General features: G+C 36.0%; 1 protein-coding gene across 50 annotated transcripts in view; it reads left to right on the top strand.

Annotated features, from left to right (window-relative positions):
* Positions 1 to 20,351, top strand: part of LOC150030571 (pyrophosphate--fructose 6-phosphate 1-phosphotransferase subunit beta-like) — a 41,575-nt gene extending 21,224 nt beyond the window's left edge. For 21 of the 50 annotated variants that reach the window (XR_016526765.1, XR_016526760.1, XR_016526763.1 and 18 more), the window contains 19 exons: positions 136 to 3,611; positions 4,064 to 4,126; positions 4,208 to 4,297; positions 4,498 to 4,724; positions 5,149 to 5,205; positions 5,729 to 5,799; positions 7,248 to 7,409; positions 7,508 to 7,628; positions 7,758 to 7,811; positions 7,898 to 8,002; positions 8,274 to 8,412; positions 15,064 to 15,117; positions 15,204 to 15,310; positions 15,419 to 15,854; positions 15,970 to 16,019; positions 16,151 to 17,368; positions 18,361 to 18,431; positions 19,920 to 20,081; positions 20,180 to 20,351. Coding sequence is in view for 13 of the 50 variants with exons in the window: in XM_090309579.1 (XP_090165705.1) it covers positions 15,516 to 15,623; positions 15,788 to 15,854; positions 15,970 to 16,019; positions 16,151 to 16,252 (327 nt within the window). In the remaining 37 variants the exon portion in view is untranslated. Of the gene's footprint in view, positions 1 to 135; positions 3,612 to 4,063; positions 4,127 to 4,207; positions 4,298 to 4,497; positions 4,725 to 5,148; positions 5,206 to 5,728; positions 5,800 to 7,247; positions 7,410 to 7,507; positions 7,629 to 7,757; positions 7,812 to 7,897; positions 8,003 to 8,208; positions 8,413 to 14,632; positions 14,731 to 14,840; positions 14,935 to 15,063; positions 15,118 to 15,203; positions 15,311 to 15,418; positions 15,855 to 15,969; positions 16,036 to 16,150; positions 17,369 to 17,777; positions 17,838 to 18,360; positions 18,432 to 19,919; positions 20,082 to 20,179 lie in introns of all 50 variants that reach the window. The other 29 variants (XM_090309573.1, XM_090309583.1, XM_090309582.1 and 26 more) reach the window with 27 other exon arrangements.
* The last annotated feature ends 5,173 nt before the right edge of the window (positions 20,352 to 25,524 follow it).

Below are 25,524 nucleotides of genomic sequence, written 5' to 3'. Positions count from 1 at the left end.
AATTGATATTTCGTTTGGATTGAACTTTGGTGACTCTTTCAAAGTTGAAGTAGTTTCTTCAAGAACTCAAGGAAAAAATGGAATATCGCATTCATGAGATGAGACTCTTAATAGGCTCTGCTGATATTTATGCAGATATATTAAAAAATGATTGGTAATGTGCACAAAGAGGAAATCATAATAAACATCAATCGAGAAAAGGTCCGGATTAAAACAGTCAAGATTCTGGAAGAACGAGAGAAGAAGAAAATGCCACCGTGGACGTGAAAGGCCCAGCTTGGAATAAGTAGTCCTTGAGCTACTATGTGAAGATCTCATCACGGATGCATTCTTTTCGAATATCCTTTTTCTACATCAATACTTCATGAACTTTCATCACCTTATTATTACCTGTTATCATATATTTGCTTTTACGTCTTTCAAAAAAAAAAAGAAAAAAGGGCGAGAAAAATTTTGCTAACTTTCTTTTATTGTTATCATTACCCTCTCAATGTTTTTTTTGCAAACGATCAAGGCACACGATTGCGAAGGCGCTGCATGAAGATACAACTACTTTATTATTATCATTACCCTCTCAATGTTTTCTTTGATGGAATGCAAAGGAAGATCGTCGCAAAGAAGGAGGCATCGACAAACAATGCCGACGACAGCGTAAATTTTGGGGTTGTATTTTTCCTTCACTCTATTCCAAATTCTGCACCATCGCATCGTATTTTAATTTTGAAAGTTTTATCACCGCATCCTGTTTGATTACCGCAATCATTTAACATTGATAAATTTAGTAAGTCGCCGCATGCTTTCTCTTTGCCATTTATGATTTCAATGATGAATCACATGCATCTATTTTTTTTTATATATATACTAGAGTCAACTTATTTTTAGGACAATCACCTCAAGAAATGTTTTTAAAAGTTAGTGGTCGGCTAGCTTTCTTTCAAACTGATCCTTTACCAAACTTCTTAAGAACATCGCATGACTTCTTTCAATCTATTGGCAAGGAGGACATTGTCGCATTTTAAATTTTGGGGTGAGGTATTTATTTTCAACCTTGCTATTTTTCGCTATATGAAGAAAAAAAAGGAAAATTAGAATAACAACTCCACTGCCAACGCAATGGAGAAACACATGTTGATAAGAGTTAAGTTGTGAATGACACATACCTGTAGTTGGATGTCCGCAAGACACACGTGGGGGCAAGCCAAAACGAAAGTAAGTTGCCAGGATCAACGCATAAACAAATGACCGCAATTCCGCTGCTAAGTATGTATGAGTCTAGTTTGAGAAAGAGCGTCTTGCTCGTAATTGGATGTCCGCATGACACATGTGGGGGCAAGCCAAAATGAAGGCGAGGCATGTGTCCATCGCATGGTAGTTGCGCTCGTCAAGCGATTGTGATCACCGAGTCGAAGTTGCGATATTAAGCGAATGCGGTCACTACAAGATTGCGGCTACACGATAACGCATAATAGAAGGATCAGCGCAAGGTTGGTGGAATGAACGCATCAACGTACATCTTGGGAAAATAAAAAACTGATGTTGACATTTCACCTACTACGCCATTAGCAGCAGAGATTTAGAAAGGGCTAACGCGTCGCGAATGTCAGAATCAGAGCAGTCCATTAATGCTGTCGGCAATCCAAGCTCTATATAAAGAAGCCGGTGAGTAGAATGTCAACTTATCTAGAGTTTTTCCCTGCGATCCAGACAAATGCGTGAGAAGAAAGCTTAAGAATTCTTCATCTCCTTCTTCCATTCTGAGAAACGACCAAAGCCTACGATCGGAGCTAGATCTCGGGAGAGTCAGCTCCACCGCCCATCCATGTCACCTGATGCGTTATTTTATGAGGTGGAATTATGGATGAAAATGCGTTGATTAAGTTTTCTCAGTGGAATTCAAGTGTAAACCCCACTGAGTTTCTTGGTAAGTTCAGGGTCGAACACAGGGACTTGGGAAAAAAATATGCGGTGGCAATTTATCAGAAGAATTTGCGGTAACCAAATAAATCAAGTAGTTATTAGGAATGTTGTTTGTGGTAATAAAAATAAACAAATGCAGCGGAGTTCGAAAAGAGTTATAAAACAGAAGACGCGATGAGTATGCGGTGAATGGGTTGAGAAGAGTTTCGGCTAACACTTCTTAGGATGCGTTCATGCTATGCGATCATGCAACACACATACAATTGTAAATCATCTCTCGATGCGAATGCTACGACTTTTAATGCTAGAACGCATGCGATGTATGCGATAAGACTATAGGACCTACACATAAGCCTCTATTCTTATTTATGCGATGAAAAAATGACACATACACATATAAGGCGACCACATAATATCATACCTATCTCTAGGATGCATGCGATGCAGGTTGGCAAACAGAATTTATCTCTAAGTTCCTATCTTTATTTTATGCAGTTATAATCTTGCTCTCTCGAGTCTAGATTCTAACTTAGCTCTTTCAAATCTTAGGTTCTTTCTTTAGACTCTCTCTCTCGAGTAGCTCTAAAGCGATGTCGAGCACAACATAAAGAAAATGGAGAACCTAAAGAGAGAGTCTAAAGAGCTACTCGAGAAAGAGTCTAAAGAGAGAGTCTAAAGGGATCAATATGTCATTCTTGAACTGATATCATTTATAACCCGCTTTCTACAGGTGCAATAGCTTATTTCGGAACTCAATGAAATTCTTGCCCATGATATTATAGATGAGGATAGGCTATGGAAAATGAAACTTACTACTCGTGCTTGAACTTTTGCTGTTTTACTTTAACGCTCCATTCCAAGTAATTGTTTTTTCTTTTTGTTTTATACACGTCTTTCCATGAAATTGAGTTGGAAAAGAGAAGGCAACAAGGTGCATATAATGGGCGGCCAATTCAAGGGGCAGTCACATTTCTTTGGGTACTTATTCTATTCGTGCTTGAACTTTTGCTGTTTTACTTAAACGCTCCTGTTTAATAATTTAGTGATTAACACATATTATATTTAGCACTTGGGTAGTAGGCAAATCAGTTGAGATCTCAAAAACATGCATGTTGGTAAATGCATCAAGATCTTTTAAATTCATATTTGATAATTAGGGGTATCAAGTATCTAGACTTCCATTATGAACTCGTAAAGAAAATGGCCAATCAAGTGATGGGTTAGGCTTACAGCAACTTGACTTTCAAATGTAAACTTACCAATGGTACGAGCGAATGGCCATGAGATGATACGAAAAAAATTGTACTTTGCTGGTTAGTGCTCTGTGTGTTATCTCTGTTTATTTCTTCTTTTGACTTATAGGTACGAAGGGATGTGTGGTTTACCCACGAACTTTGATTCAACTTATTGCTATGCTTTGGGTTACACTGCTGGAGCTCTCCTCCAGAGTGGAAAAACTGGACCAATATCATCGATCTGTCTGTCCCACTTCTTGTACCTCCTGATCATTTTAGTCTCTAACCTTTTAACCTTTCATTCTTTTTCTTGATATCAGTTTCCTCCATAGATTTTTTCCTCATTTCTATTACTTACTAGTTATGCATACCGGGTAGGAAATTTGGCTGCTTCTGTTGAAGATTGGATGGCTGGCGAAACTGCATTGACTTCGTTAATGGACGTGGAGAGGAGACACGGTATGATTTTTTCATGAAAACATGCATTCTTGTTCTCATGTTTTCTTGAATAACACGTTAATAATTTTTTTTATAGAATATTTTTTATGGGGAATAAGAAGGGAAATGACAAACAGAGTATCAATTATTCAGCCAAAATGAGAACAATGGAGTTCACTAGAAGAAAAAAAATGGAAGAAGAAAAAAACTCTCCAATCTATATTAAAAAGACAACAATTTTCTAGTTGATGAAACTTAAAAGTTTATTTTTTTTTTCTTTTTTTGAGTATCCAAATAACTTAATAGTTACTAACACAATACTATAAAGACTAGTCAAGGTGCATGTAAGATCAGAAAAACAAGGATAAAAGTGGAGTATCTTTTCACTTAACAATTTTGAAAGGCTTTGGATTGATAGAACATCTTCATGAAGTCTAGTTTAATATTTATCATTTGATGATCTCTTTCTAAAGGTAGAATTCGTTTGGCATGTAAGTTCAAGCCTGTGATCAAGAAGACAATGGTGGAACTAGATGGTAATATGATCTCTTTCTAGAGTAAATGTCGTTTCCTTTAATCTCCTTCCCAGTCTTATATTATAATTCACGCCGCTCCAGTTGTCATGTGAGGAGGTCAGATCAGAATCCTACCATTGATTATGCAAGTTCAAATCTAAAAGAAGAATGGAGCAGGTGATCTAGATATAGGTATCTTACACAACCAAATTGATGAAAATCGAACCTATTTTTCAGAATTTGGATAAGATATTTTAATTAAGTCTCGGGTCAAATTGCATAGTTGGAACTGAGATATCTAACTTCTTTGTAGTTTCCATTCTTACATGAATTATTAGGAATGTGTTAAGTTCATTGTAATGTCTATTTTGTTGGTGTATATTTTTGCTCAGTATTGTCTTGTAAAGGGCCGGCCGACAAAATCACAGACGAAGCTTTATGGTATTTCTTTTAATTATTGGAAAAGGAGGGCTCCTGGGTATGTTCTCAAAAGGGAAGGTAGAGGTAGTACTTCGAATGGCGAAGAGAGGCGGCTCGATAAAGAAGGAATGAGAAATCGTCAAAGATGACTTCTTTGTTGGCGAAACGAAGGGCTAGTTCTTTCTCTCTCCATCTTATGGTATTTCACTTGATTTCTTTCTTCTTGTCTTTCTTTATCCTTTTCTTCTTTCTCCTTTTTCTTTATTTTTTTATCTCTGTTTCTCCGTCTATCTTCTCCATCTCTTGCTTAATTTTCTCCATTCATATGATTGTATCTCAATATCTTTTTGTTTTTCTGTTTTCTTCATCTCATTTCCATTGATACTCCTTTCTTCTATTTCTTTCTCTCTTTTTGTTTGCCCTTTGTTAAAATTTGATACTTCATGTATTATTATTTAGTTTATAGCTAAATGTCATTAAAGCTAAAATATTGAAATATTAGTTAAGTAACTTGGTCATTAGTGTTGCGTGTGTGTATCATTAGTGTGGATGTTAGTTTAAACAATATAAAAAATTGTTACGACTGTTGTATTTGGTTAGTTCATCATGTACTTTTTTGCTAGGTTGAATCACTTTATTTTTGTCCCCAATTCAAGTTACGGAGTAGAACACACTAAAAGGTATGAAAAAGTTGTAGTAGTCTTTTACCTTCAGGCTATTAAATTTGAGTGATTTAGTCACATATTAACTCTAAATCTTGCCTAGAATATTTTTCTATCTTAAAATCTAGCTCTTTATTTTATCATTGTTTTAAAAAATATTTGAATTAGTCTTTGTCAAATATTATGTCACACTTGAGTTTATGATTTTTCTGTTCCTTGATTTCTTGAAACTAGCTGATCTTTATTTTTTGACTTATTTTATTTCTCTTTTAATCGGTTCTTTGAGTGATTAGTTGTTTAGGATTGTGATTTATGATTCTATACGGCATGGACAAAGAAAAAGAGATGACATTTTAGTTCGTGGGTATTTTCATCTCCAGAATAGAATCTCAAATTAAAATCCTAAGTTAGTAACTGACAAATCAGAATTGGAATTGATTAAATATGTCAAGTGGGGATAAAAAAAATTCACTTTTAACTTTTTGTATTTTATACTCATGCTCCTTTGCCTTTTTGCATAATCTTTTTTGGTTCTATACAGGCCAACGGATGATTTATAATGAGTGCAAGTCACACAATCTAGGTGGACCTGAATACGATTGGGGTATTAAGGTGATTTTTTTAAAAAAAAATTATTTTGCACTGCCCTTTATATTTAATTAATTGAAATTATTGGTAAAAGTGCAACCTTTTGATGAAGCATAATGTTTTTGTTGCAAAATGTTAGTTGAAAATTATGACCTTTATCTTATAATCCATGACAACTACAACAATGATGTATCTATGTTTATCTGACTTGAATGCATTGACTTTTCAATTTACTTATAGTAATGGGCAGACTGCACTTGAATCAATTACAGACAAAATATATGGAAACACCATTTCTATAAGTACACGACGTAATTTTTGTGATTGGTTCATTTTGTTTTTTTTTTTTTTTTTTGTTCGATTTCTTGTTTACTTTCAAATTAGTCAATTTTCATGTTATATTGCATTCAATATTTTGTACATTTTTATTCTTTTCTTGTTTATATGAAAGTTTTCTTTGAGTCGTTTGGGTCCTCAGTCCTCTTGTGAAGTGCCTATTTATTTGTTTTGCTATTTTTACGTTCTCACTTCTTGGTGGAAACTAAAAATCCCATAGAAAGTTCATTTATTTTCTTGGTTGGTTCTTTGGGAACTATTAATACCTTCCATGTCTTGCAAAAAACCTCCTATATGTCTTAGGCCTGAAGTGGCAAGTTTTGTGGAGCATAGCCGAGTTCTAAACATTTACCTTGGTTGTCCCTTTTCCACTAGAGTCTCTAGGTGTTTTTGGTTGGGATTTGTTTTAAGCCTTTTCTTTTTGCTAAGGTTGGGTTTTCATCAAATGTTGGTGGAGGTCTTTATCTATATGCAAATTGATTAATTTCGTGGAGACCAAATGTGTTTTCTCTCTCGTTGTTTTAGCCACAAAAATTCTAGTCTCTTGCTGGCCAAATCCTCACATCAGGGACTCATATGGAGCTTTTGGAGAACCGAAATCCCTTCTTAGAGTGTTATCCATTTCATCCACAAGCTATTTCCTCTTATTCTAGTCACGTCCTTCATCTTCTTGACCTTGTCGAACACTCAATTTTCGACTTCTTTCATTGATTCAATCTTTCATTTCTCTACCTATCTCCCCATTTTCATCTTCATTTCTCTCCTACCAATGTCTCCGCCTTTCATCGCTAATGCCGATGTTTCCCCCATCATTGCATCTTCTCCGTCGGAGATTGGCCGTGTTTCTATTGTGTATAGCGAAGTCCAAGCCCACCATATCGATCAACCTCTCCCTTTTCCCTCTATTCTCAAAAACCCCTTCAAAATCCTCGATGGCCCTCATAGCTCTGAGTTGATTGATGTCCCGAAGGAAGAGTAGTGACATGCATTGAGTTTTGTTTGTTCTTTTACTGTGTTTTGCTTATGATTGTAAATCTCGCTTTTGTTTGGAACTTGAGTTTTACTGAATGCGTTTGAGGCCAGTTGCTACTTCTTAAGGTTTTAGAGTGTTTGAATTGTGTTATATGTGTGTGCAGATGATATCACAAAGCTGTTTCCTGATCTTTTCGGCCAACAGTCGGCAATGTTGGTGCCAAGTGATTCCAGTTCGGTGCAGGTGAATAAGAAATTGAAGATCGGAGTTGTCTAGTTTGGTGGCCAAGCACTGGGAGGGCATAATGTGATTTCTGGACTATTTGGTAGGGTCTCATTGTGTCCACATTTATAAATCAAGAATAAATGTTTGCTTTTTTGTTCAAGTTGTGGCTAATTAGCAGCTTCTATGATTTTGGTGAAGATTTCCTACAGGTTCATGTAAAAGGAAGCACGTTGTATGGTTTCAAGGGTGTCCTACAGGGATCATGAAATGTAAATATGTAGAACTGATTGCAAAATTTATCTACCCATATCGCAATCAGGTTAATTTTCTTGAAGTGATTTCTAGCTTTCAGTTGTTAGAATTATTAGTGTGAATATGTGCAGTGTCGATGCGAAGTGATTGCCATTTGAATGCAATTCTTAATTTAAATGAATTTTTGTTTTATCAGGGTGGTTTTGATATGATATGCAGTGGGAGGGATCAGATTGAAACTCTAGATCAGGTGAAACTCTTTCTTCCCATAATTTTAATTTTGAGACGTCTTAGTTGTATTCAAGGCATTAATTGACAGTTCGGTTTTATTTTCAGTTTAAGCAAGCTGAAGAAACTGCTCAGAAGCTTTGATCTGGATGGCCTGCCAATTGGTGGAGATGATTCCAACACAAATGCCTGTCTCCTCGCTGAAAACTTTAGGTATTTTTCACAACTATGAAATTTGTTTATTGCCTCCCTCCTTTTTACTCTCTCTTTCTCACTCTCATTGTCATAGATAAGCTATTATATGTTATTTTTATTGTAGAAATATAAGGTTGAGTAATTAATTACTCTAGGGTACCATTTTTTTGGTGTGTAAGACTTTGTTATCTATATTCCCCTTCTATCTGTTGTTTTCAAATTAGGAGTAAGAATTTGAACCCCGATGAGCAGAATTTCAACTTATCCTGGGTTTTTCCCTACAATCCAGACAAATGCGTGAGAAGAAAGCTTGAGAGTTCTTCATCTCCTACTTCCATTCCGAGAGACGACCGGAGCTAGATCTCGGGAGAGTAAGCTCCACCGCCCATCCATGGCACCACTGATAGCCTTGAGCACATCCGCTAGAAGTAAGTCATTGCTTCCAGCTGGTCATTTCATTTTCTTCCCTTTTCTTATATTGTATTTTATGACATTTTGTGATTAAGGAATTAATACATGATGTGTTCAATGCATTTCTGTGTTTACTTCAATTTTATCTCCATCTTTGTTTACTTAGCATCGTTAACTTTCATTGCATCACTTAGTGAGATTGCTAGAGTATCGCACACTTAGTCATGTGGATTAGGGATATGAAGCATGTAGAAAACCACCGAGAGATGTGCGTTGCGTGAGTGTGTGAGTAAAACTTATTTGCTTAGTGTGAAACTATAGCTACACTTGTCTATAGGCGGATGTAATGCTTGTCTATGAGTAAAATCAACAACAACTAACTGTCTGGGAGGGTAAATGGTTGGTTGCATGAAGCAATATAAGCTATTGTTCACTAGAGATAGGAATAATCTTATATCAGCAAAGTCTATGCGGTTACCTTGTCTTATGAATGCTTCACATTTAGGCATACTTGAGAGAGTAATCTAAAATCCAAATCTAAAACTCAAGAGAGTGGATTGGAATGCATAAGCAAGAATGGGGAACTTAGAGATAAGCTCCGTTTGCTATCACACAGCGTATGCACCCTACGGAGAGAATATTGCATGCGTCCAGGAAGTAGGATACGGTGGTATGCGGCCATCACGCTCATGCGACGAGAGCACGTGAGCGGGTTATGGAGGTTTAGGCAGGCATAGGCTTCCTAGCACTATCGCAGATACATCGCATTCGTCCTAGAGTTAGGCTCAAGTGTGTGTAGCATTATCGCATGGCTTGCGTTGACTAAGGTTGCCCTTGCGATCACTTTTAAGGGTTTCAATGAAGACATCTCCACATTTTATCTATTTTTTCATCCATTTACTTCCTGTCAATAGTTGTCGTGTCTTTACCTCTCATTCTTATTCACATTGTGTTGTCTGTTAGTTAGGAGTAGGAGTAGTGTTAGCTTAGCAACCCCTCCATCATTTTTTTATTTAACCGCCGCATGCACAATACCACATTCATTTAGCTACAAGTCCCTGTGTTCCACCTCGGATCACCCGAGAAACTTGCGTTCGCGTTATACTTGGTGTGAACGTAAGAAAACTTATGACAGGAATGCATGGTCATTGCATACATTTGTTAATGCATAGTTCATTCCAACGCATGACCACGACGCATGATAATCAAAGCATACCTTAAGACATGCATCGCATACTGCGTTTCACCAGATTTTAGGTGTCTCGTAATTGACATCTAATTTTCCGTCATCAGCAGTCTCCACTGCGAAACCCCAAAACGAGTCCAATAAAGAAACGTAACTCATCATTGAGCAAACCATGTCCAACAAGGTTCTATTTCTCCTCTCCGCTACACGATTCTGTTGAGGTATACCCGACGCTGAGAGTTGGAAAACGATTCCATGTTATATCAAATAGTCATGGAATGCTGAGTCCAAAAACTCTCCACCTCGATCCGATTGAAGTGTTTTAATCCGTCTATCCAATACGTTTTCAACTTCAGCCTTGAACTCTTTGAACCTTTCAAAGAATTCAGACTTCCATTGCATAAGATAAACATACCCGTACTTGGAGTAATCATTAGTAAAACTGATAAAATACTCATAGTCATCTCGGGCTTGCACATTCATATGACCATAAAGGTCAAAATGTACTAACTCAAGATACTCTTTGGCTCTATAACCTTTTCTAGTAAAAGGTCGTTTAGTCATCTTACCCTCAAGGCAAGACTCGCACACTGATAAAGAATATTCTTCTAACTCACTTAGAAGTCCATTTGTCACCAATCTCTCAATCCTATTGAGATTGATGTGCTCTAAACGTAGATGCCAAAGTTGAGCATTTTCTTTTGGAGAAATTCGTCGACGTTTTGTTGTAGGTACGGCAATTCTAAACAATTCAGTATTATGGAGGGAATTAATGGCTAACGGCCTTAGCACATATAAATTCGATTCGAGATTTTCAGTACAAATAAAAACACCATCTTTATGAATAAACGCTTTATCCACATTAAAAGAGACAATATATTTACATTGCAATAAACACTTTACAGAAATAAGGTTCCTTTTTAGTTCGGGAACAATATATACATCATTCAAAACAAGAAACATATTCTGTAAAGCTAACTGGAGCCGTCCCACTGCCACAGCTGAGACGACGTACCTGGTGCCTACTCACATCGTCATCTCATCAGCCTCCAACTATCGCCAAGATCTAGTCCCCTAAAAAGAAGAACAAATGTGGTTAGTAGCGCCCAAATCAATTATCCAAGCAGAATCATCATTCTCCACTAAACAAGTTTCAAGTACAAGTAAATCACATTTACCTTTATCGGCCTTGGCCTTAGCCTTGGCTGCTTTCTTCTCTTTCAGATACCGAGGATAGTTCATCTTCCAGTACATCCTAGTTGCAGTGGAAACACTTTCTCTTTTCAACCGGTGGACGCCTCCTTGGGGTGACAGGCGGTGGGTTAGCAGGCGTCTTCCCTTTTCCCTTGCCACCCTTCTTCTTCTTCCCCTTTGTAGAGTTAGAAGTAGAAGGTGTAGACTTCGTTCCTGAGGTCGAACCTCTATGGAATGTCCTCGAGGATGAAGCAACATTTGCCTCACCCTTCTTCCTCTCCGATTGGTAGGTCTGCAACTCGTGAGGAGAGTTGTGAGGTTATATTTCCCTTTCTTAAGAATCACATTACTAACAAAGTGCAGGGAGCTCTCGGGCAATGAATGCAGGATTATGTTAACTTGACTGCCCTTATCGATGGTAGACCCATTCAACTCCGCCACATTAAAGTGAACCATCATGTTAAGCACATGCTCACGAACAGAGGTGCCTTCTTCCATTTTGGAGTTGAATATGTATTTAAGAGCCTCATGCAAAAGTGGTTCAGACGGTTGTCCAAATATCCTCGCAGGGACTCCATGATCTCACGTGCTGAAACCAGATGCTCATGTTTCTTGGCAAAAACTTCATAAAGATTTGCCAAGATGTAGGCTCGGGCCTTCTCATTGGCCATTGTCCATCGCTCGTATGCCTCCTGAACATAATTGAGACAGTTCCCTTTATCATTTGATTTACCTCAATCACGTATGAGAACCCCTTTATTCTAGGTGAAGCCCCACAACGATAATAAGAATAACCACAATTAGCTATTTAGTAAGCAACCCCAAGAAAGCTAAACATATTTGGCTTGGAAGATTGATCGATGTCAAGAAGAAAGGAGAACTTGTTCCTAACTTAAGGATTTTGAACTCTCCACAATCTAATCGATCAAAATAAATTGAAAGTTCTAATACATGCATTTTAAACACAAAAATACAAAGAAAAAGCATAAAGCTTGAGAGACAAAAAATCTAATGAAATTCCAGTCAATCTCAAGTGTGTTCCAATGACCAAACTACATATGTATTTATACTAATTGAAAAGACGACTTGAAAGGACACAACTTTTCACCCAATTGACTAGGTTTAACAAAAACTCTTCAACTACATACATGAACCTTAATAAATGTATATACATTGAAATAAATTAATAAATCAAGCATTAAACACGGGGATGAATCTGAATTTTGCAGATTCATTAGGACTTTTGCACCCAAGTGACTCTTGGAGCTTCAAGGGTTGCAACTCTTCATGATGGGCTAGAAATTTAGCTTGGAAGCAAGCATTTAATCCCTCTTCAAGTCTTTTAGCTCTAGCTCTTGTCATTGGTCCTTGAGGCATAATGATTGCCTCATGATTGGATTGACTTGGAAAGTTCTTACAATGACTTTCACCACGAGCTTCAGTTGAGCTAGTTTGAGATTGTTAAGCTTCACTTTCATCTTGTAGAACCTCAATATTTCTTACTTGGCTAACTCCTTATGATTGCCACTTATTTGTTTATCACATCCTTTAGTGCCTTTCCCACTAACTCACCTCACCTGTAACAATATCACTACCTGGAATAGTTGCTTCAACTCGTTTATTCCCAGCCATATCAGCCACAACTTTCTTAGTACAATCATTACTGCTATCATTAGTTTTGCTATTTTCTTCCACAGTACACATATCATTTTTAGCACAAATACCAATATTATCAGAGACGAGTATGAGCATCATTTTCATTCTCAACACAAATATTGAGGTTATTAGAGACAGAAGTATGAGTTCACCTTGGGCTAATGTTGGTTCGGACTCATAGATCGTTACCGGAGAAACAATAGGTGGCCCAATTTCCTTCTTGAGATTCTTCCTTTAGTATATTATCCATGGACCTATTTGATAGGTAAGACAGAGACAGTGTCGGTAATATTCAAGACAGGATTAGGAAGGGAATCAGAAAAGAACAAAGATTGGGACTAGTTAGTCTCTTCATTAGAGCTATTCCCCTGAAAATGACTAATAGGAAAGAAAGGTTGATCCTCTAGAAAGGTGACATCTATCGAAATAAAATACTTGTGGGAGGGTGGATGAGAACACTTATACCCACGTTGATGGAGAGGATAGCCAACGAAGACACATTTCTAAGCACGAGGAGTAAATTTTGTCTTTTAACGCAACTGCGCGCCTCAATGCATACTCAACCTTTCCATGCAGCGTCTTGCGTGCACACTTGTACAACCCTCGTGTGCAACCTAGCGTACACACCCATGCAATGCCTTGCGTCATTTAGCCTTTGCGTGCATTTGTAGCCTGCCCGGTTGAGTTGCCTGCGTGTTCAACGGTTGCAGTTGCATGATTATTCAATCCAAAAATCCAAATTCAAATTCAAGCTGAATTTACTTATTTTTTCAGACATTATTTCGGGAATTTCCCTTCTACAAACTTGTTTTAAAATGTCTTAACTTATCTTAAAATTTGAGCTTCAAATTCTTCACGATCTGGTCAGAATTTTTCAATCTTCACACCTTGCTCAGAATCACCCGAGAGCTTGACCTCTTGAGGAAATCTTCTGATTTCAACTTGAATTCTTATGAATTTCCTTCCAGCAACCTCAGAGCTTCATCTACACTCCTTAAGCCTTCAAATGGCTGTGGAATCACCCCTTTAGCACGAGATAATTGTCCAAACCAAGTTCTTGAACTGAGGCTTCCCTTTTAGATTAAGAGATGCATGACCTTAATTACACTTAGGCTGCCACCTATCCCACTAAGTCAACATTAAACCTTCTAATCTCGACAACTGACCACTACAATTGGTGATTAAGCTGAAAGCTTCCTCTAATCACCAATGCATAGCTTCCTAACTCTTACCAACGCATGGCTTTACTTGGACGCATACACCTCTCAGCCAATGCACGCCTCAGCGCCCTTTCTCGCACCCGATGCCTAGTCTCAAGATCATCACATGGCCTTACTTTACACACATCCTTGCCCGACCATTGCACACCAACGCACGCACAAGCCGCATCGCTTAAGGCATCCTCGCCCATGCACGCGTTCTTGCCCACCTAACCTCAACGTGAGTCTCGGCTAGCGCATGGCATCGTCTTCTCGGCCAACACTTAGCCAATGTCCTTCTTCACGCCACTAGCTTTCATCTTAACCTTAAGATTCTTAGGCTGTCGCACACCTCAGCATGATCGTCAATGCACCATGACCTTCAACACTTAGTCAAAATTTCTCTCCTTAACCAAGCCTTCTTACTCTTTCACTTAACACTTGAGAGCCCTTAGTAAACAACACTTGAAATCATTTTTCTTTCCTTCCTTAGCATCCTCAAGCTTTCCCTACAACCTAGTATTAACTTACACTTAATCTTATTTAACATACACAAGTAGAGAAAATAAGCTTCGGGGTTGAAAAATATTTCTTGCTTTGCTTAATGAGATCCACAACTACTTTCCTTCTCAGGTAGTTAGTCATAACTACTTGACTCATTGAGTACTCATAGGCAATCATTTTAATATTCATATATTAAGCAAACAAAATAACTTCCACAGATTCTACTTAGATCATGATATTAATCTTCACCCTTACCCCATTAGAATTAGTTACTTATAACAAGAGATAAAGTGAAAGTGAGGATAGATAAGATGATAAAAGTGAACATGATGATATTAAAATAGTTGTTGAATACACAAATGAACAATCTCTTAAACAAAATGCAATACAACAACTAAAAAGATAAAGAGATAAGGTGAAGGGAAGTTGTTAGTAATCTCTTGCTTCCCACAGATGAATGTTAAGGCTGCTAGTGATATAATGGTTGGATGAATGCAGAAAGCCCTTGTAGACTCTTACTTCGGCGAAGCTTCAATGAAGAATTGGGGTGAAATATAGAGGTGGAATTTTTTTCTCGTGCAAATCTCAATCTTTGGGTATAAAAGTCCATCCCTCCTTCATGGCGTCAAGGCTCTATTTATAGAGCCGTGCACTGACTATTGGTGGAATTCCCACTCTGATAAGTCATTATCGTCTAACGTGGTAGGTGAGAATGTCAGCCTTGCTATCATGGTCAATATTCTAAATACTTGCCAGAAGATCCGCTGACTGCACAATTTATCTACCCGTATCGCAATCAGGTTAATTTTCTTGAAGGGATTTCTAGCTTTCACTTGTTAGAATTGTTAGTGTGAATATGTGCAGTTTTGATGCGAAGTGATTGCCATTTGAATGCAATTCTTGATTTAAATGCATTTTTGTTTTATCAGGGTGGTTTTGATATGATATGCAGTGGGAGGGATAAGATTGAAACTCCAGATCAGGTGAAACTCTATCTTCCTAGAATTTTCATTTTGAGACATCTTAGTTGTAGTCAAGGCATTAATTGATAGTTCGGTTCTATTTTCAGTTTAAGCAAGCTAAAGAAACTGCTCAGAATCTTGATCTAGATGGCCTTGTTGTAATTGGTGGAGATGATTCCAACACAAATGCTTGTCTCCTTGCTGAAAACTTTAGGTATTTTTCAGAACTATGAAATTTGTTTATTGCCTCCCTTCTTTTTACTCTCTTTCTCACTCTCATTGTCGTATATGGATAAGCTATTATATGTTGTTTTTATTGCAGAAATATAAGGTTGAGTAATTAATTACTCTAGGGTACCATTTTTTTGTGTGCAAGACTCTGTTATTTATATTCCCCTTCTTTCTGTTGTTTTCAAATTATGAGTAAGAATTTGAAAACCCGAGTAATTGGTTGCCCAAAAACTATTGATGGTGATCTTAAATGCAAAGAGGTCCCCACAAGTTTTGGATTTGATTCTGCTTGTAAGGTACTCATTTCTCTTTGTAATTGCTTTAGAATTCATATTCCGTTTGGACTGAACTTTGGAGACTATTGCAAAGTTGAAGTAGTTTCTTCAAGAACTCAAGGAAAAAATGGAATGTCGCATTCATGAGATGAGACTCTTAATAGGCTCTGCTGATGTTTATGCAGATATATTCAGAAATGATTGGTAATGTGATGGTTGATGCTCGATCTACAGAAAAAGTGTACTTTGCTGGTTAGTGCTCTGTGTGTTATCTCTGTTTAATTCTTCTTTTGACTTATACGTACGAAGGGATGTGTGGTTTACCCACGAACATTGATTCAACTTATTGTCATGGTTTGGGTTACAGTGCTAGAGCTCTCCTCCAGAGTGGAAAAACTGGAACAATATCATCGATCTGTCTGTCCCAATTCTTGTACCTTCTGATCATTTTAGTCTCTAACCTTTTAAACTTTCATTCTTTTTCTTGATATCAGTTTCCTCCATAGATTTTTTCCTCGTTTTTATTACTTACTAGTTATGCATACCAGGTAGGAACTTTGGCTGCTCTAGTTGAAGATTGGATGGCTGGCAGAACTCCATTAACTTCGTTAATGGACGTGGAGAGGAGACACGATATGATTTTTTCATGAAAACGTGCATTCCTGTTCTCATGTTTTCTTGAATAACAAGTTAATAATTTTTTTCTAGAATATTTTTTATGGGGAATAAGAAGGGAAATGACAAACAGAGTATCAATTATCCAGCCAAAATGAGAACAATGGAGTTCACTAGAAGAAAAAAAAATGGAAGAAGAAAAAAACTCTCCAATCTATATTAAAAAGACAACAATTTTCTAGTTGATGAAACTTAAAAGTTTATTTTTTTTTTCTTTTTTTGAGTATCCAATAACTTAATAGTTACTAACACAATACTATAAAGACTAGTCAATGTGCATGTAAGATCAGAAAAACAAGGATAAAAGTGGAGTATCATCATGTAAAAGTGGAGTATCTTTTCACTTAACAATTTTGAAAGGCTTTGGATTGATAGAACATCTTCATGAAGTCTAGTTTAATATTTATCATTTGATGATCTCTTTCTAAAGGTAGAATTCGTTTGGCAAGTAAGTTCAAGCCCGTGATCAATAAGACAATGGTGGAACTAGATGGTAATATGATCTCTTTCTAGAGTAAATGTCGTTTCCTTTAATCTCCTTCCCAGTCTTATATTATAATTCACGCCGCTCCATTTGTCATGTGAGGAGGTCAGATCAGAATCCTACCATTGATTATGCAAGTTCAAATCTAAAAGAAGAATGGAGCAGGTGATCTGGATATAGGTATCTTACACAACCAAATTGATGAAAATCGAACCTATTTTTCAGAATTTGGATAAGATATTTTAATTAAGTCTCGGGTCAAATTCCATAGTTGGAAGTGAGATATCTAACTTCTTTGTAGTTTCCATTCTTACATGAATTATTAGGAATGTGTTAAGTTCATTGTAATGTCTATTTTGTTGGTGTATATTTTTGCTCAGTATTGTCTTGTAAAGGGCCGGCCGACAAAATCACAGACGAAGCTTTATGGTATTTTTTTTAATTATTGGAAAAGGAGGGCTCCTGGGTATGTTCTCAAAAGGGAAGGCAGAAGTAGTACTTCGAATGGCGAAGAGAGGCGGCTCGGTAAAGAAGGAATGAGAAATCGTCAAAGATGACTTCTTTGTTGGCGAAACGAAGGGCTAGTTCTTTCTCTCTCCATCTTATGGTATTTCACTTGATTTCTTTCTTCTTGTCCTTCTTTCTCCTTTTTCTTTCTTTTTTTATCTCTGTTTCTCCGTCTATCTTCTCCATCTCTTGCTTAATTTTCTCCATTCATATGATTGTATCTCAATATCTTTTTGTTTTTCTGTTTTCTTCATCTCATTTCCATTGATACTCCTTTCTTCTATTTCTTTCTCTCTTTTTGTTTGCCCTTTGTTAAAATTTGATACTTCATGTATTATTATTTAGTTTATAGCTAAATGTCATTAAAGCTAAAATATTGAAATATTAGTTAAGTAACTTGGTCATTAGTGTTGCGTGTGTGTATCATTAGTGTGGATGTTAGTTTAAACAATATAAAAAATTGTTACGACTGTTGTATTTGGTTAGTTCATCATGTACATTTTTGCTAGGTTGAATCACTTTATTTTTGTCCCCAATTCAAGTTACGGAGTAGAAGAACACACTAAAAGGTATGAAAAAGTTGTAGTAGTCTTTTACCTTCAGGCTATTAAATTTGAGTGATTTAGTCACATATTAACTCTAAATCTTGCCTAGAATATTTTTCTACCTTAAAATCGAGCTCTTTATTTTATCATTGTTTTAAAAAATATTTGAATTAGTCTTTGTCAAATATTATGTCACACTTGAGTTTATGATTTTTCTGTTCCTTGATTTCTTGAAACTAGTTGATCTTTATTTTTTGACTTATTTTATTTCTCTTTTAATCGGTTCTTTGAGTGATTAGTTGTTTAGGATTGTGATTTATGATTCTATAGGGCATGGACAAAGAAAAAGAGATGACATTTTAGTTCGTGGGTATTTTCATCTCCAGAATAAAATCTCAAATTAAAATCCTAAGTTAGTAACTGACAAATCAGAATTGGAATTGATTAAATATGTCAATTGGGGATAAAAAAAATTCACTTTTAACTTTTTGTATTTTATACTCATGCTCCTTTGCCTTTTTGCATAATCTTTTTTGGTTCTATACAGGCCAGCGGAGGATTTATAATGAGTGCAAGTCACACAATCTAGGTGGACCTGAATACGATTGGGGTATTAAGGTGATTTTTTTATAAAAAAAATTATTTTGCACTGCCCTTTATATTTAATTAAATGAAATTATTGGTGAAAATGCAACCTTTTGATGAAGCATAATGCTTTTGTTGCAAAATGTTAGTTGAAAATTATGACCTTTATCTTATAATCCATGACAACTACAACAATGATGTATCTATGTTTATCTGACTTAAATGCATTGACTTTTCAGTTTACTTATAGCAATGGGCAGACTGCACCTGAATCAGTTACAGACAAAATATATGGAAACACCATTTTGTTATATTTTTTTTTGGTTCAATTTCTTGTTTACTTTCAAATTAGTCAATTTTCATGTTATATTGCATTCAATATTTTGTACATTTTTATTCTTTTCTTGTTTATATGAAAGTTCTCTTTGAGTCGTCTGGGTCCTCAGTCCTCTTGTGAAGTGCCTATTTATTTGTTTTGCTATTCTTACGTTCTCACTTCTTGGTGGAAACTAAAAATCCCATCGAAAGTTCATTTATTTTCTTGGTTGGTTCTTTGGGAACTATTAATACCTTCCATGTCTTGCAAAAAACCTCCTAAAGTGGCAAGTTTTGTGGAGCATAGCCGAGTTCTAAATATTTACCTTGGTTGTCCCTTTTCCACTAGAGTCTCCAGGTGTTTTTGGTTGGGATTTGTTGTAAGCCTTTTCTTTTTGCTAAGGTTGGGTTTTCATCAAATGTTGGTGGAGGTCTTTATCTGTATGCAAATTTATTAATTTCATGGAGACCAAATGTGTTTTAAAGTAGATTAAATTTGTTACATTCGCTTGGAGACCAAATATCTCTTTTCATTTGTTCAATGAAAAATTCCGTTTCATTGAAACCCTCTCTCTCTCTCGTTGTTTTAGCCATAAAAATTCTAGTCTCTTGCTGGCCAAATCCTCACATCAGGAACTCATATGGAGCTTTTGGAGAACCGAAATCCCTTCTTAGAGTGTTATCCATTTCATCCACAAGCTCTTTCCTCTTATTCTAGTCGAGTCCTTCTTCATCTTCTTGACCTTGTCGAACACTCAATTTTCCACTTCTTTCATTGATTCAATCTTTCATTTCTCTACCTATCTCCCCATTTTCATTTTCATTTCTCTCCTACCAATGTCTCCACCTTTCATCGCTAATGCCGATGTTTCCCCCGTCATTGCATCTTCTCCGTCGGAGATCGGCCGTGTTTCTACTGTGTATAGTGAAGTCCAAGCTCACCGTATCAATCAACCTCACCCTTTTCCCTCTATTCTCAAAAACCCCTTCAAAATCCTCGATGGCCCTCCTAGCTCTGAGTTGATTGATGTCTCGAAGGAAGAGTAGTGACATGCATTGAGTTTTGTTTATTCTTTTACTGTGTTTTTCTTATGATTATAGATCTCGCTTTTGTTTGGAACTTGAGTTTTACAGAATGAGTTTGAGGCCAGTTGCTACTTCTTAAGGTTTTAGAGTGTTTGAGTTGTGTGTTATATGTGCGTGCAGATGAGATCACAAAGCTATTTCTTGATCTTTTCGGCCAACCGTCGACAATGTTGGTGCCAAGTGATTCCAGTTCGATGCAGATGAATAAGAAATTGAAGATTGGAGTTGTCTAGTTTTGTGGCCAAGCACTGAGAGGGCATAATGTGATTTCTAGACTATTTGGTAGGGTCTCATTGTGTCCACATTTATAAATCAAGAATAAATGTTTGCTTTTCTGTTCAAGTTGTGGCTAATTAGCAGATTCTATAATTTTGTTGAAGATTTCCTACAGGTTCATGCAAAAGGAAGCACGTTGTATGGTTTCAAGGGTGTCCTACAGGGATCATGAAATGTAAATATGTAGAACTGACTGCATAAATTTAAACAGAGAGATAATTTTGATGTATTTTCTTCACGCTGATGATAAGAATAAACTAAAGTGTGTTTGTAATATATTTTCACGTGTTTAATTTAAAAAATAAGTCATTTTAAAAAAAAAATAAATGTTTGATAAGTATTTAAAATAACTTTTTAAAAGTTTTTTTTTTATTAAATATTCACGAAGGATGTTTAAATAAAAATAAGTTTTTTAAAAAACCATTTTTCCACCAGCAAACAGATCCTACATAACTAACTAAATATTTATTTTATAAAGTAGTTCTTCAAACAGAGTTTATATTAACAATAGTAAAAAAATAAATTATTCATAACATAATAGTTATTAATTTATAAGGACAAATTTATAATATTTTTTTTTTTTACTAACATGCAAATGATCAAAAATAAAATATTATAAAATAAAAACTCAAACATTCCTATAGGTTGGAAGTTGCTCAATCCCCCATGTTGTTGTATTAAAAAAAAAGGTTAAATTCTAAAATAATTTTTTATTGAGAAATTTTCCAAATAGAAAAAATGTCAAACTATTTACAGAAAAAGTAAAAAAAAAAACATTGATAGACACAGATAGATTTCTATGCCGATAGACTTCTGTCAGTCTCTATGCTAGATAAAGAATATTAAGATTTTATTATTTTGTGTAAATAGTTTCCCTATTTTTTTAAATTTTTTTGAAAATCTCCTTTTTTATAACTATTAATAGATAAAATTTAGTCAACAAGTATACCAAATAATGAATGATTAAATAAACGATATTAAGAAAATCAAGGTAATCTTCATACCCTGTTTTTTGTTCTAAGAAAATCATGTTCGATATATTTGTATGAAAGAATTTATATCTATTTGTTTACACTTTTTGCAATTTTTTTAGTACAACAAATATGAGGGATGGAGATCTGAAGGTGTAACGACCAGATCCTTACATATTATGGTCCAACCGCTACGACATGCATACTTAGACTTTTAAATTCATTTTTCTTGGGCTGTAAAAATCCATTCTTGATGATTCTTGATAATTCTTTAATTCATCTAACTCCCAATCTTTACGTTGATATCTTGAAACATGGGTTTGATGGATCTTTGGACCTTTTTCGATATTGTTGCCTTCTTATCCCACCCCAAATTGCCTTAGAAACATCATTGGAGTCACTAGAATCACTAGAATTAAATTTCCAATGTGGATAATGATAGGTGCTTTGAGAAAATCGAGCATGGACAAAATTAGTATGTTGGAATTCTTCTTTTGAACCACTTGAGTCAGAATTCCAACTTTGTTTTTGGAAGTAAATTTTATTTTCTTGCCTATACCAACTGCTGATTTTTTTTTTCTTGGACGTCTTCTTTGATCGATAATAGTCAATTCTTGCAAAATCTTCGGTTTCTTCTTTCTTTCTTGGAATTTCAAGGGTTCCCCCTAATTAGATGTTAGTTGTTCGACAATGAGGACAACTCACAAAGCTTCCTCTTGTGATCGACGTCACTAAGAGTTTCTTGGAGTTCCACTGGCGGCAGTCAATATTGGCCCACGGATGCTCTGGTACCAAATTGATGTCTCCTAAAGGAGATAAAAGGAGAATTCTCTCCAAGAATCAAGATTATGAATATTTTATTAGAATGAATAAAGTGTTTGATACAAGAGGGGAAGGTTCCTATTTGATGAAACAAAGAGAAGAGAAGAACACAACATTTTACGTGGAAAATCCTAGAACAGGGAGAAAAAACCACGATACAATCACTCTTTTTATTATTATTTTCTATGTTTCATACAGAACAGGGCACAAATATAAATAGAGATGTAGGAAACCCTAATACAGACTAGGGCAAGATGAAACTACTAAAATGCCCTTAGGGTTCAAAAGTAAAGTCCTTTTTTATTTTCAACACTCTCTCTCAAATTGGGGCATAGATGTTAATAAGACCTAACTTGCTGACACAAAAATCAAAACTCTGTCTGTTAAGTCCTTTTGTCTATGAAGATGTCTGTGACCTGTTGACCGAAAGAGATGTATTGAATGTAGATACTGTCACTGTCCAATCTTTCTTTGATGAAGTGTCTATCGATTTCAACGTGTTTGGTTCTATCATCTTGAACCAGATTATTTGCTATACTTATTGCAGTTTTGTTGTCACAGTAGAGCTTCATCAGATGATCACAATCCCGACACAGGTTTGACAAAACTTTCTTTAACCAGATTTCTTCACATATTCCCAGACTTATAGCCATGTATTCTGCTTCAACACTGCTTCTAACAACCACCATTTGTTTCTTACTTCTCCAAGTGACAAGATTTCCCCACAAAAAGGTACAGTACCCAAATGTGACTTTTTGTCTACAATAGAGCCTGTCCAGTCAGTGTCAGTATAAGTGAGATACCTCGTTTGTCAGTTTTCTTGAACATCTAACCCTTACTGGGAGTAGTTTGTAAATATCTTAGGATGCGTTCAACAACCTTCATATGCTCTTCATAGTGCTTGCATAAACTGGCTTACCACACTGACGACGTAGGATATGTCTGGTCTAGTATGGGATAGGTAAATTAGTTTCCCTACTAAACATTGATATCTTTCTTTATTAACAGGAAAGTTAATAGAGTCGCCAAGCTTGGTATTGACTTCTACGGGGTTATCAACTTTGCATCCAGTTATACTTGTTTCTTTTATCAAGTCAAGTGTATATTTCTGTTGAGAGACTGAAAGTCCCTCTTTTAATCGTGCTACTTTCGTCCCAAGAAAGTACTTGAATCTTCCGAGGTCTTTAATCTCAAACTCCTTAGCCATTTTCTTTTTCAGTCTGTCAATCTCTGTAGTATCATCGGGATAACACAATATCATCCACGTATACAATGAGAACGACACTCTTTCCTGACACTGACCTTTTTGTAAGCAGAGTGTGATCAGAGTGTCCCTGAGTATAACCTTGAGATTTAACGAAGGTAGTAAACCTGTCGAACCACGCTCTTGGAGACTATTTTAATCTGTATAATGACTTTCTTAGCTTACACCCTTCGTGATCAAACTGAGCTTCAAAACCTGGAGGACTCATGTAGACTTCCTCTTTTAACTCACCATTGAGAAATACATTTTTCACATCTAGATGATGGAAGGGCCAGTCTTTGTTCACAACCATGTCGAACTGTGTTTAGTTTTGCAACCAGAGAAAAAGTCCTAGAGTAGTCTATTCCAAAGGTCTGAGTAAATCCTTTAGCAACTAGCCTGACCTTATAACTGTCAAGCGTCCCATCAGACTTGTACTTTATGGTGAACCCCTATTTGCATCCAACCGTCTTATGCTCTTTAGGAAGAGACAGACGATCCCAAGTATTGTTTTTCTCAAGAGCCCTCATTTCTTCCATAATTGTAGTTTTTCACTCGGGGATTTCCATTGCTACTTATAAATTATTTGGTATCGTTACTGTTTATAGACTTGTAGTAAGAGCTCTGAACTCAGGTGAAAGGTTACCATACGACAGATAACTCCGCATTGGGTGCTTAAGGCAAGACTTGATTCTTTTTCTTAAGGCAATAGGAAGATCAAGGGAGGAATCTCCACCTTTTACTCTATCTGACCTTCCATTAGAAATTCCACACTTAGTCTCTAATGTAGAGTTCCATTCTGATAAGCAAATAGTGACAATCATAAGGAGTTGGCCAAGTAAGCAATATTGAGGTTCTAAAAGATGAAAGTGAAGTTCAACAATCTCGAACCAGCTCAACTGAAGCTCGTGGTGAAAATCATTGTAAGAACTTTTCAAGTCAATCCAATCATGAGGCAATCATTATGCCTCAAGGACCAATGTCAAGAGCTAAAAAACTTGAAGAGGGATTAAACGCTTGCTTCCAAGCTAAATTTCCAACCCATCACGAAGAGTTGCAATCCTAGAAGCTCCAAGAGTCACTTGGGCACCCAAAAGTCCTAATGAATCTGCAAAATTCAGATTCATCCCCGTGTTTAATGCTTGATGTATTAATTTATTTCAATGTATTTACATTTATTAAGGTTCATGTATGTCCTCAAAGAGTTTTTGTTGAACTTAGTCAATTAGGTGAAAAGTTGTGTCTTTTCAAATTGTCTTTTCCATCAGTATAAATACCTATGTAGTTTGGTCATTGGAACACACTTGAGATTGAATGGAATTTCATTAAAGGTTTTGTCTTTCAAGCTTTATGCTTTTTCTTTGTATTTTTGTGTTTAAAATGCATGTATTAGAACTTTCAATCTAGTTTGATCAATTAGATTGTGGAGAGTTCGAATTCTTGAAGTTAGGAATAAGTTTTCCTTTCTTGTTGATCATCGATCAATCTTCCAAGCCAAATATGTTTAGCTTTCTTGGGGTTGCTTACTAAATAGTTAATTGGGGTTACTTTTATTATCGTTGTGGGGTTTCACCTAGAATAAAGGGGTTCTCATACGTGATTGAGGGCCCACAACGATAATAAGAATAACCCCGATTAACTATTTAATAAGCAACCCCAAGAAAGCTAAACATATTTGGCTTGGAAGATTGGTCGATGATCAAGAAGAAAGGAGAACTTGTTACTAACTTTAAGAAGTCGAACTCTCCACAATCTAATTGATCAAACTAGATTGAAAGTTCTAATACATGCATTTTAAACACAAAAATACAAAGAAAAAGCATAAAGCTTGAGAGACAAAAACTCTAATGAAATTTCATTCAATCTCAAGTGTGTTCCAATGACCAAACTACATAGGTATTTATACTAATTGAAAAGACAACTTGAAAGGACACAATTTTTCACTTAATTGACTAGGTTCAACAAAAACTCTTGAACCTTAATAAATGTAAATACATTGAAATAAATTAATACATCAAGCATTAAACACGGGGATGAATCTGAATTTTGCAGATTCATTAGGACTTTTGGGTGCCCAAGTGACTCTTGGAGCTTCAAGGGTTGCAACTCTTCGTGATGGGCTGGAAATTTAACTTGGAAGCAAGCGTTTAATCCCTCTTCAAGTTTTTTAGCTCTTGTCATTGGTCCCTGAGGCATAATGATTGCCTCATGATTGGATTGACTTAGAAAGTTCTTCCAATGATTTTCATAACGAGCTTCAGTTGAGCTGGTTTGAGATTGTTGAGCTTAACTATCATCTTGTAGAACCTCTATATTTCTTACTTGGTCAACTACCTGGAATAGTTGCTTCAACTTGTTTATTCCCAGCCATATCAGCCACAACTTTCTTGGTACAATCATTAGTTTTGCTATT

The sequence above is a fragment of the Benincasa hispida genome, unplaced genomic scaffold (assembly GCF_027475165.1).
Source record: "Benincasa hispida cultivar pf3 unplaced genomic scaffold, pf3_genome.v1.1 HicScf1848, whole genome shotgun sequence".
NCBI lineage: Eukaryota > Viridiplantae > Streptophyta > Magnoliopsida > Cucurbitales > Cucurbitaceae > Benincasa > Benincasa hispida.
The sequence above is the reverse complement of the archived record's forward strand: the minus strand, read 5'-3'. Positions and strand labels throughout refer to the sequence as shown.